The sequence below is a fragment of the Quercus robur genome, chromosome 6 (assembly GCF_932294415.1).
Source record: "Quercus robur chromosome 6, dhQueRobu3.1, whole genome shotgun sequence".
Lineage (NCBI taxonomy): Eukaryota > Viridiplantae > Streptophyta > Magnoliopsida > Fagales > Fagaceae > Quercus > Quercus robur.
The window spans coordinates 18,433,167-18,449,481 of NC_065539.1; the positions used below are offsets into that span (position 1 = coordinate 18,433,167).

General features: G+C 35.5%; 1 protein-coding gene across 2 annotated transcripts; it reads left to right on the forward strand.

Moving 5' to 3' along the window:
• Positions 1–1,366: 1,366 nt before the first annotated feature.
• LOC126733089 (AAA-ATPase At5g17760-like) lies at positions 1,367–6,147 on the forward strand. 2 transcript variants are annotated; one of them, XM_050436240.1, is made up of 3 exons: positions 1,367–1,562; positions 1,717–2,767; positions 5,482–6,147. In XM_050436240.1, exons 2-3 carry the CDS (start codon positions 1,787–1,789, stop codon positions 5,974–5,976), a joined length of 1,476 nt encoding a protein of 491 aa, XP_050292197.1. In that variant the 5' UTR covers positions 1,367–1,562; positions 1,717–1,786; the 3' UTR covers positions 5,977–6,147. The 2 variants fall into 2 exon arrangements, with proteins under 2 accessions (XP_050292197.1, XP_050292196.1); XM_050436239.1 differs by having other exon boundaries at positions 1,369–1,562; positions 5,473–6,147.
• The last annotated feature ends 10,168 nt before the right edge of the window (positions 6,148–16,315 follow it).

Consider the following 16,315-nt stretch of genomic DNA (forward strand, 5'->3'; position numbering starts at 1 on the left):
TTTAAAATCCACTTAAGAATATCAATGTTTATTTTTTTTCAATTTTAGATTGTATTTATTGCCAAAACAAAAAACAAAAAACAAAAAAACAAAACAAAACCATAAAGAATATATAGTATTGTAGAAGAATTAAATAAAACAAAAATATATTATATTGACACATTAATTTGGGATGTTGCGACAGTATACCATTTGGGGGTATCACAATATATGAGACATACTCCCTAACTCACACTATTTATGTGCAATATGCTTCTAGCTCAAAATAGTGTGAGCCTATTAGTTATAAGCCTCTCTATAAATTCAATTCTCCTCCCACTCGATTTTCAAACAAAAAAATCCAAAAAAAGAATACCCAAATACTATCCTAATCCCTCCAAAAAAAAAAAAAAAAAAAAAATCAATCTTTCTATAATCTCAAAATCTCTTAAGGTAATCTCTCAAAAATCCCTTGTACTTATTAGTTGTTATGCTTTGGTTGCTTCAATAATTGCCATGCTTATGTGATTATCTTGTGGAAATGATTGAATGATTTATATGTGATTATTTACATGCTTATTGCACTAGAATCATTTTTCAAGTTGGGAAAAGTTTTGTTGCATAATGGGTTATATGGTTACAAAAAGAAAATGACAAGTATCTAAGGACCCACCTGATTGTGTGTATTGCACATGACTCATAGACATATATTGCTTTATTTTTACTGCCACATTATGCAGCAAAACCTTTCCCTTTAACAAGTTAATGCTAGATAGCATGTTAAATTTCCTAATCAAGTGACTATATTATATTCATACATGTTAACATATATTACTTAGTATGTTATATTTAATGTCTTTCCCATTTTAATTCATGAAGTATGTTATATTTATTGTCTTTCCCATTTTAATTCTTGTAATAAAGCTTTTTGTGTTTAGATGAATATGGCCATGCAACCTTAATACAACATTTGGACAGTCAAAATTTTCGTTTATGCTGGACTTTCACGTATGGTTTTCGCGCAAGATATATTTGATAGTATAGTTTTAATGAGGGTTGGACTATATATACATGAGTTATAATTTTGTAATGCTATATTTTAGGTAATAGAGTTTCAATGAGTGTGATCTCAAAATATAAATACTTTTTTTTTTAATAAAAAAGATAAGTAAGGACTAAAATAATAATTTTACCTATTTTATTTATGAAAAGAAAGGTACGTATTAGTTTGGACTAATAACTTGCAGCACAAGAAAGAAAGAAGGGTACGAATACATATCCATACACTATTTGGTTTAGACTAACTATGGTAGGGTTCCACTCACACAGCAAAACAAGGCGGCGTGAGTTCTTTATAAAAGGTATGCGTGTGGGGCTTTCTAAGAATCGATAAAAAGAAAATAAATAAATAAAAGAAAAGGGCACACCAGACAGTGAGTGCTGCTGGGGAAAAAGGGAGAAGAAAGAAGAAGAAAAAGACTGCACTGTTTGAGTGTGAGTGTGAGTGTAAGGAAAGAAAATTTTGGGGTTTTTCTAGGGAGAGATTTAAGAATTGTTGTATTCAAAATTAGTGAAGATCACAGGTATTTGGTGTAGTTTATAATTGATTTTATAATAGCTAATTTATCTCGAATTCATCATGTGGTTTTTCCCTTTACAAATAAAAGGTTTTCAGTTTTGTGTTTTAAATTTTTTGGAGATTGGTTAAAATTCTCAATGGATTTTCTTAATTCACAGGTGTGAGCCATAAATAATATCGGTCATCTGAAACACTAAGAAACTTGGGGGAGCTCAAAAGTTTGCAATCATGTTTCCCACTAGAGACATGCCTTCACCATCATCATTGTTCTCGGCCTATGCCTCCATGGCCGCCTCAATGATGCTTGTACGTTCAATGGCCAACGAACTCATTCCCCACCCAATTCGTGGCTATCTCCTCTCCACTCTGCGCTACTATTTCAAGCCTCGCTCTCCTCAGCTCACCCTAGTTATCGAAGAAAACTGTGGTATGTCCCGCAACCAAGTCTTCGATGCTGCAGAAATTTACTTGTGCACCAAGATTAGCCCCAACACCGAAAGGCTCAAGATCAGCAAAAGCCCAAAGGAGAAAAATTTAACAATTCGTCTTGAGAAGGGAGAGAAGATAGTCGATTTCCACGAAGGGATTGAGCTTAAGTGGAGATTTGTCTGTGATGAAACAGAGAAGAACAACCCCAATGGTCATAACAATGGTCAAAGATCAGAAAAGCGATACTTTGAGCTAACTTTCCACAAGAAACACAAAGACACGATCGTGAGCTCTTATATACAGTTTGTTCTTGAGAGAGCCAAGGCCATCAAAGATGAAGAAAGGGTTTTGAAGATGCACACGCTTAACACTTCCTACAGTTACAATGGTGTCAAGTGGGAGTCCATAAATCTTGAACACCCAGCTACGTTTGAGACATTGGCTATGGACCCAGAACTGAGAAACGCTGTTATAGAGGATCTGGATAGGTTTGTGAAGAGGAAGGATTTCTATAAGAGAGTTGGGAGGGCATGGAAACGTGGTTACTTGCTGTATGGACCACCAGGCACTGGAAAATCGAGCTTGATTGCAGCCATGGCTAACCATTTGAAGTTTGACGTGTATGATTTGCAACTTGCAAATATATTACGTGATTCGGACCTCAGAAGATTGTTGCTGGCTACTGCAAATCGATCAATACTGGTGATTGAAGACATTGATTGCAGTGTGGATCTTCCAGATCGCCGCCATGGAGATGGACGTAAGCAACATGACGCACAGGTTCGTAATTACTCTAATAATTTCCAAACTTTTTTCCAATTTGCATAGTTATTTTCTTTAAAATAAAGTTAATTACTACTAAAGTAATTTTGGTAGACTTAACAAGGGTGCTGACTAATTGCTGAAAATTTGTCCAAGATTGGGTGTAAGTATACAACACACTTTGTGTCAATGTCACATTGCTCCCACTAATTATTAAATTAAATTTTATAAATTATAAATGCTGCCCCCACTAACATTCTATTTATCTTATTAATTATTAGATTTAATAAAGGTAAATCTCTTTTATCTAAGTTTTAAGACATTTGAATTTTAGTTCAACTAAAATTCTATTATAAAAATTTTCAAAAATTTTAAAATAAAGCCTAATATTTATTTTAATTATATTGATCATGGATCATATAAATTTTTATTTTAATATAATAAAATTTGCACATTACACACTCTTCATGCCCCAAGTAGACCATTATATGAATATATTATGATGGTTAATTTAAAGTTTCAAGTAAGTCACTGCATGGTAGATAATATTCGTAGAATATAGTCATTGGTTTTACATGACCTACATAATAAAAGTAGTTCAAAGCCATGTTTCTCACCTCTCCATCAACCAACATGAAAAAAGTAGTTCATAATTTTGCATAACCACCAGCAAGTTTGTAGGATTTTTGCTAATCCCCCTAGCTATCGGATATTATTATGTTGATATATGATGATTCTATTGACATGTATTATGAGAGGCTATGTCTTAACTCTTTTATTTTAATTTAATGCAATGTAATTTCTACTAATAAATAAAATATATATATATATATTTGTAATTTTTTTTTCATAAATTTTTAATTAATCCATATATCTCATGAACATACCACTAATAATTAGATTTAATTAAGTGACAGGGAAATGTAATCTATGGAATAATTAAGAAGGGAATCATAATTTGGAAATTCCTCCTCTGAATAAATTTGTGGGGCTTATCCCATTCAATTATATTTTAATTTTTGACCTGTTTACTAACAATGACAAGTTGCATTTTCAAGTGTTAATACTTTTTTCACATGCACTCCACCGCCCCTATCTTTTTCTTTCCTGTCAGTCAAACAAATGCACTCTTTTTCCAAAGTCTCATAAATTTGTTTTGCTTTGTCTTTCTTTTTTTTTTTTCTTTTAAAAAGATGATAATAAAATAATTAGAACATAATGGAGATGAGTGTTTTTTTTTTTAATTAATCAGAAAGGAGACCCATTTGATCTTTTTGATTTAGTGCATCTTACTTTGGATTACGTTTAAGAATGTCATTGGTTAGTAAGCAGTGTGTACTGTGTATGGTTAATGAAACAGTTCAGCCCACCATTAGTCCCCACCACCTCATGTCCAAAATATACATCATCCTTTCACTATCAAAGCCACGCCAGAACCCCCTGTATTTTTATGAAAGCCATCTAGGACCACAACCGACTGTAAAATACAATTGTTAGGTAGGAAAGTCTTTTGAGCAGTAGTGGGTAACAAATGGGTCTTCATTTGTGTAAAGTTATATATCCAATCAAAGTGTCGATTTCAGGTTTTAGATTTATTTTCTCATACATGCATTGAACAATGGACAATGGTTCAGCAACAATTGCCTTGTTTTTATTTGATTCTCCCAAGCCATGTATAATTGTTGGACAGCTCAGAGCTAATACTGAAGTTAATAGTAGTAGTTATCTTATTTCTATTTCTGTTTCTGTCCTCATTGTCATACTCTTCTTTTTTGGTGAAAAAGGAGATGCATTGCATTAAAGAAGAAACCAAACAGTACAATTTTTAGTATCAATTGAATAGTGCTTCTCTTTTCAATGCCATGCATGCCACTCATGTTAGCTTGTGTTGGGCTTTCTACAACAATTATTCGGGTTTTGTCATTGTCGTAGGTCCCCCTTTCTGGGATATGACCAAGAGGGTCTAGACTCTTGACCGTTCGATCAAGGAAGAGCAACCCAACATATAAAAAAGTAATTTATGCTTCTTAATAAAATATCATCCGAAAGCATACAAAGGAAACCCAATCGCACATATGGATAGGACAAATAAGGAACATCACTTAGTGATGATTTCACAGCATTTTTCTAGAAAGCACGGACGCGCCGCACCCGAGTTCGACACGGCGCGACGCGGGACGCGGTGTTCGACGCGGTTGACCGCGCGTCGATGCAGCGTCTGAGTTTTTTTTTTATAGGCCGTGAAACTCGTCGAAGCAGCCGAAATTCTGACCTTAGATGTGTTTCTTGCCTTCTTCTTTCTTTGTTTTGTGAATCAAGTATATTAATGTGTTTTTTAAGAATATTTTAATAGTAAAAATATATAGAAAATATAAATAAAAATATTTTTAATAATTTTTTAATCACCGAGTCTCGCCGCACCCGCACCCTACTTTTTCAAAAATTGCCGAGTCCCGAAACGCACCCACACCCGAGTCCCGAAACGCACCCGTGCTTCATAGGCATTTTTCCGCAATAACTGGGAGTAATGTTCAGAACTTTTTAAATAAGATGTAAATAGAGATAGGGTTTGATCTTAGAATCAACTTAGACGCTGATACTCTGATAAACTATCATTGGTCTATAAATAAAGCTTAAATTACCATATAAGGCCTAACTTTGTTGTCAAGCATAAATGAAATTCAATGAACACCATTATACTAAATTTTTTTTACTATTCTTAGTATGTGCAGTTGACACTATCTGGACTGCTAAACTTCATAGACGGCTTATGGTCTAGTTGTGGAGACGAGAGAATTATTGTATTCACCACCAACCACAAGGACAGGTTAGACCCTGCCCTGTTGCGTCCTGGACGCATGGACATGCACATTAACATGTCCTATTGCAACTCCCACGGATTCAAGCAATTGGCCTCAACTTACTTGGGAATCCGTGGCCACCACCACCTCTTTGGAGAGATTGAAGGCTTAATGGGAGAGACACAGGTAACTCCAGCACAAATTGCTGAAGAGTTGATGAGAAGCGAGGATGCTGATGTTGCACTCCAAGGAGTTATTAAGCTCCTTAAGCGTAAGAAAATGGAAGGCGATGAAGTTGAAGATGTTGCTGATCAGAACAAGGCTGCAATTCAAAAGGCAAAAAGGCAGAAATTGGGAAACAAACCAAGAAGATCTGGGAGGAACATTGTAGCAAAGAGCAACAGAAGAATTAGAAAATTCTTGTAATCAGGAAGAAGCTGATTGTCTTATGTCATTGTAAAATTATCACTAATGCTTAGACTTGTGAGTAATTCTACTACTCTTCTCGATCAGGCCGGTTCAATAGATTTTGAGATGTAAGGCCATGAATTTTAGTGGTTTTTTATCATATTTAAATATCAATTAATTGTTTTTTTTTATTCAACCTTTTATGTTATATACATATTTTTTGGCTTAAAATGGTTTTTGTTGTTTAAGATGTAAAATTGCTAATAAGTTTTTATATTTAGGTTTTATTATCATCTTTTTTAAAAACATGTTAAGACAATTGATTGTCAATAATTAATTAGCACACTCATAACATTATTTTTAGTGAAATAGTTTGGTTTAAACTCATTTTGGATTTTTATTAGGTTAATATTTCCGGGGCATTCTTGGAAGTGGACAAAAAAAGCCAAGCCCACTTATTGGCTAATAAGTTTTTATATTTGAGTTTTATTAACATCTCTTTTATGAATTGTTAGGAAAACTAATCATAAATAATTAATTAGTCGGCACACTTAGTGACGGAACTACTCAAGGGCTAAGGGGGTCATCCCCCCCCCCCCCCCCCCAAACTTTGAAAAAAAAAAAAACTAGTATGTATATTAATAAAAAGAATTTTAATTCTGGCTGATAGGCCAAGAATGTATTGACTCTTTGTAATAAATTAATCAATTAATTAGTCAAGTTAATTAATTAATCTGATTAACATGCAATACGCGTGGTAACACAAACAAATCACCAACTAAGTTAATATGCAGTGGAAAATAAAGTTGACATGGTGATTTGTTTACGAATGGGGAAAACCTCCAAAGCAAAAACTCCACCGAATGATTTTAAGGTTACCACCCCTGAGAATCTACTATTATCACAACAAGTTACAAGTATAGGAATCCTAGTACCTTATACTAATCTACAGTTGAATCCTTACCCCAATATCCAATTGGACTTATTTTGTAATAACAATATCTCATTTTCAGTGCACGGCTCCCAGTACGTGACTAACCAATTGATGCACGGATCCAGCAGTGATGGCCTTTAAAATAATCTTATATATATTTAGGGTTGTGAGAAAAGAAATCTCAAACATGTATACATGGATTGGATGAAAATCAGAACTAAAAATTCGATTTTCATAAATCTCGATAGATAGGGTATCTATCGAGCAGTTGTCAAGCGTTAGGCAAAAGCTGGCTTTTAAACCTCAATAGATGCTATTTATCGAGCTAGTTGTCGAGTTTTAAAATCCAGCACTTCTTCACTTGATTCTTGGATAGATTTGTATGGGTTTAACATTTGGACTTGAAATCTTGTTCCTTGAAGTATTAAACACGTCCTAGATCCACCAAATTACAATTAAAGTGCGTTTTGTCAAAGGATTAGCCAATTTTATATTGACATATGTTCCTAACATGATTCACATATGCCCTTACACTGGTTCTAAAATATATATACTCCCCCCCCCCCCCCCACTTCCCCCAAAAAAATTTACAAATTGATCAAAGAACTCCAACAAATAGATAACAAGAAAAATCTATTAAAAAAATACACATATCTGGATAATAAGAAAAATCTTTGGACAAATCATAAATCCAGTCTAAGCAAAAGCAATAACAATAAATCAATTACAAATCCTAGCAAAAAAAAAAATTAGAAAAACCTAATAACCTTTACCCAATTTCTCCCTCTCACTTGAAAGCTCTATGCTCCTCTCAAACGACTCCACCCTGATAGCCATAGAGACTACTCCTTTGCCACAAATTGATTGCTCCATCCACATATTAGTTAGACCTTGAAAATATTAAAACGTGCCAATTGACTTACAAAACTCTTGATTATAAAATCTTATTATTGATTTTTTCAAAAGAAAAAATACAAATAATAATTAATAAATTAATGCTAATAATGCAAAGTTGTCAACCTCTAGTATTGATATTCTAATTTTTTAAATTCTTTGAACAAAGAACTTCGGCCCTCACTAAATTTGAATCCTAGTTTCGTCCCTAGGCACACTTGTAACATTGTTTTTAGTAAAATGGTTGGTGATACCGGATTCATAAAGGACAACCCAAACTTAAACGATATGATTAATGGAAATAGGTTGGATGTATACATTTTATATATTTTGGTCTATGAGATAATAAAAATACTCAATAATTTAAATGATAGATAAGCTCACCATAAAAGTAAACCCAAATGGATACAGATAACACCAACTAGAGGAATTTAACTAAGGATACAGAACGAGATTGGCTCACCACTCTATGAGATACAGATTAACACCACACAAGAGATACAAAAACCGATACTCGCCACCCAAAGGAATCCACCCAAGGGATAAGAGATAATTTAGAAGAAATCCATCTTTTGAAAAACATGAGGTTTTTTTTTAATCTGAAAATACAGATTCAGCCAAAGGCTTAAATAGAGTTTGGAACAACCTTCTAAGCATAGAAAAACAAAAATAATAATAAATACATTCACTTAACCTAACCAAAGTCAAATATGACTTTTAGGAACTTAGGAACACAATAAAATACTTGTCTACCTAGGAGAAATAAAATATAAAGTCTGATTCATCCTAGGAGACAATAAATAAAAATTATTTGACTTAATTAATAATAATTAAAAAAAAATGTTTTAAAATAATGGGCTGTTATTCTGAAAGCTTTTGGGCCAAACTGACATCAAATCGAACTTGTAGGATCTTAGGACACTCTGGCTGGAACTTGGGACACTCCGATCTCAAGAGGAATAAAACATAATGACTGAATGTTCCCTAGGAAACCAATATTAAATACACTTTGACTTCTTGGAAAAAATGACTTCAAATATCTTCTAAATTGTTAGACAAATAATGGCTTTATTTACTGAACTTGAAAATCAACATGGTTGGGCTTAAGAAATTGATTGGATTGAGCTGTAGTCTTATACTAATACTCCTCATGCCAACATGTTTGTAGCTATCACTTTACTCCCGTGTCAATTAGATTTAAATTCATTTGGATTTTTATTGGCTTAATATTTAGAGAGCATTTTTTAGGAGGTGGAGAAAAAATGCTACACCCACTTATATATATTTTTTCTTTAAAAAATAACATCGTCTTTCATCCTATAATTTTGGGTCCTTTTTTTAACAATTTTGGGGTTCTTGGGACCATTTGTAAATTTTTGGGATAGGTGGGGTATTAGGCCTAGGCCTAGGCCTAGAGCTGTTTTTTTTTTTTTTTTTTTAATATATATATTAAGTAAGCCTCGAGCCGCCCTGCCCTCGACTAAAAGCTACCTGGAGATATGCACTAGGAGAAATTAGAGTGTTACTAGGAGATATTAGATAGACAAAATTGGACTAGAAAAGGATAAGACAGAAATTAGATAGACAAAATAGGACTAGAAAAGGATAAGACAGAAACATTAGAGGACTTTCCTATACAATCCATTCCATTTTTCTTTTTGATTTGCCATTCCGAATAATTGAATGCGTTATTAGTCAGAAAAGTCAATTATTCTCAATTAGAGGAAGCAAGTAGCAAATCGTGGATAAAGCTCGAGCACGACCTTGCCTGCTTGCCGTATTTCTTTGGTTTTTAATACGAAAGGTAGACATTCAGCCACGTGCAACAAAGGAATATAACTGGGCTATCATCTTTTATTTTTTTTTGGGGACAAATTATCTTTTATATATATATATATATATATATATATACATACATATATCTTACTGTCATACTTCTTTCTGTATGCGATTTTAAAAGCTTGTCAGATATATGTTTCGATGCATTCGTTCGAGGGAGTGTAGCAAGAAATTAAACAGACTGATTCTGAATACAATTGTTCCATGAAATTGCTCTGGCCGGCTGACCCCAAGAGATGAAATAGGCTATATGCTCAAAGTAATGTATAAATGAGTCAACTCTCAAGTATGAGGATTAATAATTTTATATGAGATCTCCAACTCCTACAACTGCTCCTAATGTATATTTTCTGAGCCCCTTCTCGTTTCAATCACATCCATATAACTCAGATAAATATTGACTCCACATAGTGAACAAATCAACATATTAATACCACCTTCTACCTAGGCAATCCTAACATACATCCAATTTCAAATAATATACTTGTTGCCTATGAAACTCTCCATCACATAAAAACAAAGAAATATGGAAAAGTAGGTTCTATGACACTCAAACTTAATATGAGCAAGACCTATGATAAAGTAAAGTGAATTTTCCTGCTGAAGTTGATTAAGAAAATGGGGTTTGATAGCAAGTGGATAAATTTGATCTCGCAATGTATCAGCACTGTTTCCTACTCCATACTAGTGAATGGCAAACCCAAGGGAAATATTTTTCCTACAAGGGGTATTTGGCAAGGCGACCTTTTGTCTCCCTACCTCTTCCTCCTTTGCTCGGAAGGTCTCAACGCCCTAATCCAAAAAGCAGTGAACGAAGATAGGAGAAGGGGCTACTCCCTTTGCCAGTATAGGCCTAAAATCTCTCACTTATTTTTTGTTGATCAGATAAGTGACATTCAAACTATCCAAGAAATTTTAGAGTTGTATGAAAAGGCATCAGGGCAGCGGATGAGCAAGGAAAAAACAACTTTGTTCTTTAGCAAATCTGTCTCCTTGGAGGTTAAAAATTCCATAAAAAATTATCTTGGGGTCCCCGAGATAAAAGAATATGAAAAATACTTGGGCCTTCCAACAGTGGTAGGGCGGAATAGAAGGGCAAGTTTAAACTTTATCAAGGAAAGGGTGTGGGGAAAAATTCAAGGATGGAAGGAGAAATTGTTATCACAAGCAGGGAAAGAAGTTCTTCTTAAGGTAGTGGCACAAGCAATCCCTACTTTTGCTATGAGTTGCTTCCGTTTACTGGTGGGCCTTTGTAAAGACATAGAGATGATGATTCGGAAATTTTGGTGGGGTCAACAAGGTGATCGATGAAAAGTACATTGGAAAAAGTGGGAAATTTTATGCAAGCCAAAATTGGAGGGAGGTATGGGTTTTAAAGAACTATGCAAGTTCAATGAAGCGATGCTAGCAAAACAAGTTTGGAGACTAGTTCATGACACTAAATCACTCTTCTATAAGGTGTTCAAAGTAAAATATTTTTCGAATGGGTCTGTGTTTGACGCAAATTTTTCCTCGGGTTCGTTTGTATGGAAAAGCATCCTTCATGCTAGAAGAATTATCCAACAGGGAGCAAAATGTAGGATAGGAGATGGGACTCAAATCATGATTTATAAGTCCAATTGGCTACCTGGGGAGTGTCAAGGCCGAATTCTGTCACCTTATCCCCTACCTTCAGAAATGCCACCGTATCAGCCCTTATTGACCCACAAAAAAATGATTGGAACGACAGCCTTGTTGATAGCATTTTCCTGCCTTTTGAAGCTCAGAAAACAAAAGCTATCCCTTTGTGCACCACCAGCCAACTCGACTGTCTGTTCTGGCCGAAGAGTAGTGATGGATCATATGTGTTAAGCTCAGGTTATCAATGGTTGTGCAGTGAGGAAAATTCTGGTGCAGCGTCTATTTCAAATCCTGAGAGGTCCAGAGGTTTCTGGAAAAAAATCTGGAAAGCTAAAGTGCCGGGGAAGGTAAAACAATTCTTGTGGAAAGCTTGCACTAATGCGCTGCCGACAATGGAAAATCTGAAGAAAAGGAGGATTTTGGACGATGACACCTGCCATCAATGCTCTTCAAAGGCCGAGTCTTGTCTTCACGCACTATGGGATTGTGAGGGTCTTCGTCAGGTCTGGGATATGGACTTCAATTGGATTAATAGGCATCATGCCTCTAATGGTACTTTCGAGAACCTGGTAGAGATAGTCCTTAAGAAGCCACCCTTGTTGGAACTATTTGCAGTCATCGTATGGTTCCTATGGTCGCGACGAAACAAACTCAGATTGAAGGAGGAGATCATTCCTTTGAATCAGGTTGTTTTTGAAGCAAAGAGATTTTTCTCTCCACAATCCGATTAGGATGATAAAGCCGAAGCTGCCTAAGCCCACAGGAGCAAAATGGAGACCACAAGTCCAGTGTGAGTACAAAACAAACTTTGATGGTGCCATGTTCCATGACACAAGTGAGGCTGGTTTAGGTTTGGTGATTTGGAATCATGATGGTGAAGTGATGGTAGCCCTATCATAAAAAATACCATAGCCCTCTTCGGTCACCCTTTTGGAATTATTAGCAACTAGGAGAGCTGCCATTTTTGTCCATTAAGTAGGTCTTCAAAATTCCGTTATGGAAGGAGACTCGGAAACTATCATCAAAGCTCTTCAAAGAGGTGATATGTTTCAATCTGCTTTTGGCCATCTTTTTCGAGACACTTTGTTGTATGCAAAATCTCTACATTACTTTAGTTTTTCTCATACTTATAAGCAAGGTAATTGTGTTGCAGATGCCTTGGCAAAAAAAGCAAGATATTGCTCGTCTTTAACAATTTGGATGGAGTTTGTTCCTCCAAATATTAGTAGTCTCGTATTCGCAGATAAGCCTTTTTCTTGATCAATAAAAATTCCCATGGATTAGATTCTCAAAAAAAAAAAAAACTCAGATTAAAACATAAAATTCCTTATTTAACTTTTATATATATATTAGTCGCTAACTCATGTAATGTACTAAATAGTTAATAAAAGTTGAAAATAGTATGAAGTATTTCATTGATCTAAATTATTAATAATTATTGGCATCTAAGGCTATTATTCAAACAAAAAACATAAGACATGAGAGATGGAGTGAATACATAATTAATGAACTCTCTCTCTCTCTCTCTCTCTCTCTCTAAGTAAAAGATTAGAAAAAAGAACTTACGTTGAATATATTAAAAAAAAAACCAAATAATAAGTGTAGCGTGAGATTTTATTTTATTTTTTATATAGAAACAACAGTTCTAAATTCTAATTGGTTTTAAATAATTCTAACAATTAAAATGCTAATACAATAATAATTTGATCGATAGAGGAAATCATAAAAATACAAAACTCTTCTATATGGAATTCCAATGATTTTTAGTCCTAATAGAAAATATAAAAAATTTATGTCTTAAACATTAACAATTTATGTGGTGTACACACAATGGAACTCTAAGTATAACATGGAGTCTTTGATAATTTAAGTTGGCAAGGATCTTGAGTCCTTAGAGAACTTTGTCAAATTTTTATAATTAAAAAATATATTATAGGTACGATATGGTTAGAGCCATGCTGGATGATCCTGCTTGAGCTTTTGACTCATTTATTAGCAACAGCTACACCAATTTTAGTGTGTGTCTAATTCTCTAAGCAACGGTCAAACCAAATATAAAAAATTTCTTTGTCTTAAACATTAACAATTGACGTGGTGTACACACAATGGAATTCCCAGTATAACATGGAGTATTTGATAATTTAGGTTTGCAAGAATCATGAGTCCTATAGAACTTTGTCAAATATTTATAAATAAAAAATAAATTATAGGTAGGATATGGTTGGAGCCATGCTGGATGATCCTGCTTGAGCTTTTGACTCGTATGTTAGCAACAACCACACCAATTTTAGTGTGTGTCTAATTCTCTAGGCAGCGGCCAAAGCAAATATAAAAAATTTCTTTGTCTTAAACATTAACAATTGTCATGGTGTACACACAATGGAATTCCAAGTATAACATGGAGTTTTTGATAACTTAAGTTGTCAAATTTTTATAATTTAAAAAATATATATAATTAATGACGTGTAAATCGAGGCTTGCAAAGTTTGTGTCAAAAGTTTAAAAGGTCAACAAAAAATCAAAAGCTTCATTTTATTATTTTGAGTTAAAAAGTTAATTAGCAGTTAAATTGGGATCAATGAGAAATTTTTAAACTTTTCTAAAAATAATTCGACAGTTATAATGGATGGTGGGAGGATTTAAGCCTTGGTTTTCTTCGTTAGAAACATTAGAAAGTCTCAATTAAATTACATGACTCTTGGTAGAAAATTTTTAATTTTTAAACAACCTTAAAATATAAGTTTTATTCTTGAATTGATGATGATGATTGATGATGCTCGAATCGTCAGTCAAAATGATCATCCTGAGTGGAGTCGTCCACAACCAACTTGATCTTGAGAAAATGGACAATGAAAGGGAGAAGTGTGGGTCACCGGTGTGGTGCCTACCACAAAGCCTCTGATGCTATAGTTAGAATGGCTAGAATGAGAAGAGAAGTATTAGAATATTAGCATGTATGAACTAGAGTTTATGTACCTTTTTTCAGGTCTTATGGGTTGGTATATATATAGGCACTTACTTCTTCCTTCTAGCCATTGGTGCTGCCTTAATGGTGGTTTCATTTTCGTATCAGTAACGCCTCTGTAGGGTGTTAATGGTGAGATATCTCTCCAACGGTACGGGGGCTCATCATTGTCTTGTAACACTTCGTCAATGACTAGGGACGGATGGCCTCGTCCTTGCCTGGTGGTCACCACTAGTTGGATGAATCATGGAGTTACTCTCGTCCACTGCTTTCTCTACGGACGAGGATATGATCGGGACTATCAACTGGCCCTTTATTCCAAGGTCGTCCATATTTTGGACAGTTATAGGAAAATGAGGAGTTTTTTTTTTTTTTTTTTTGGTGGTTGAGGTGCTTGGGGTTCTGCTCCCCATATTAATTGCTCCATGGTGGCGTGGCACACATCGTGGCCACGTGTCCTACTTTGATTGGTTGAAAGGTCTCATTTTCGGTGAAACCTTTTCAAATTTCCCACACTTTTCAAGGAAAACCTTTTTAACCCTTGCCTTTCTCTTTTCATTTCTTCATTTTCTTTCTGCGTTTGGTTTTTCTAACTTTATAGTTGCTTCTACGCATTTTACTCTTTGTCTTCTCAGTCTCCTTCCTTATTTCCAAGTACACCCCTTATTTACACCTTTTTCCTTTCTGAGTTTTACTGTATTCCTTTCTTTGGTGCTCTTATTTCCATTTTGAGTTCTGTTACTTTCCTTAGTGGTGGATTACTCCGAAAATAGGCACACTTCTCCCTCCATCGCCTTCCTTTTTGCTCGCTTAGGGGCGCTAATAGATTCTTTTAGTGACCCATTAGGTGCACTTTCATATTGCTCTAGTGATCAATACCCACATATTGGGGATTTCGTTATAAGTGATAGTGGCCTTGGTTTGGTGTTGGGTGACCTATATCCACTATTGTACCAATCCCTAGCTTGGTTTGAATCTATGCGTGGGGTTTTGAGGAGGGAAAGTATGGGGTTCAAGGTGAGATCAAGTGATCCGGAGAGGGGTTCATCTTCTAGTGTAGGCGCGGCTGGGGTAGGGACAGACACAGCTACCACCATGCCTTCCCCTACACCTTCGTCCTCTCACCCTTCTGCTTCTGCCACACCTCGTCCTTTCCATGCCCTTAAAGAAAAGTGCACTCTGAAGGCAGACGTCTTTAGTCAGTTCAGGGATAGGTTCCAGTTCCCTGATGAGACCAGGGTTCGTCTTCCTAGGAAAGGTGAGAAGGCTTGTTCCTTTGCTCATGGTCAGGTTTGTTTTTATGAGGCTGCGTTCTTGTGCGGCCTCAAATTTCCCATCCATCCATTCATTATGGAGCTTCTTCACCACCTGAACATTGCTCTGAGGCAGTTTATGCTGAATTCTTGGAGAATCGTCATAAGCTACATGGCGATTTGGACAACTATAGCTGATGGGGATATGATCACGGTTAATGAGTTCATCCATCTCTACCGCTTAAAAGAGTCCAAGGAGTTTGGGTATTATGAATTTGTACCCTAGGATAGAAAGTCTCGCCTCGTCGTCAACCTCCAGTCGTCCTTCCATTACTGGAAGTCAAGGCATTTCTTCGTGTCGGGCGATGGTTGGGAGACTCTTTTTGATGACTTTTGGAGGGATGTACCTAGGTTGCTATGCCGGTGGGAGACCCCTCAGCTTGGTACATTTGCCTCCTATGAGATGTCTTTCTTTTTAATCTTTTGTTTATGTTAGTCGTCCTTCTAACCTTGCGTAGTTTTCTGCTTTGTAGTGAAGGGTAAGTTTGAGGAGTGGGTTTGAGGAGCGTCCTGAGCCTGTGGGTAAGTTTGAGGAGTGGGTTCGAGAGGCTGTCAAGTACGCAAGCACCATCGAAGATTTTGACGAGCTGGTTGATCCACACACGTTAGCTCGTCATTGTTTGGGGCCAAAGCCTTCTTATTACGTCCTCCGTGCACTTGATCGAGAAGAGAGGAAACGTGAGTTTTCTTGATATACTAGATCATCTTTTCCTCTTTTTCTAACTTTAACCCTTTGCTCTTTTTGGTGCAGAGATGACGACCAAGTTTAATCAGGAAATGTATGCAAGGATT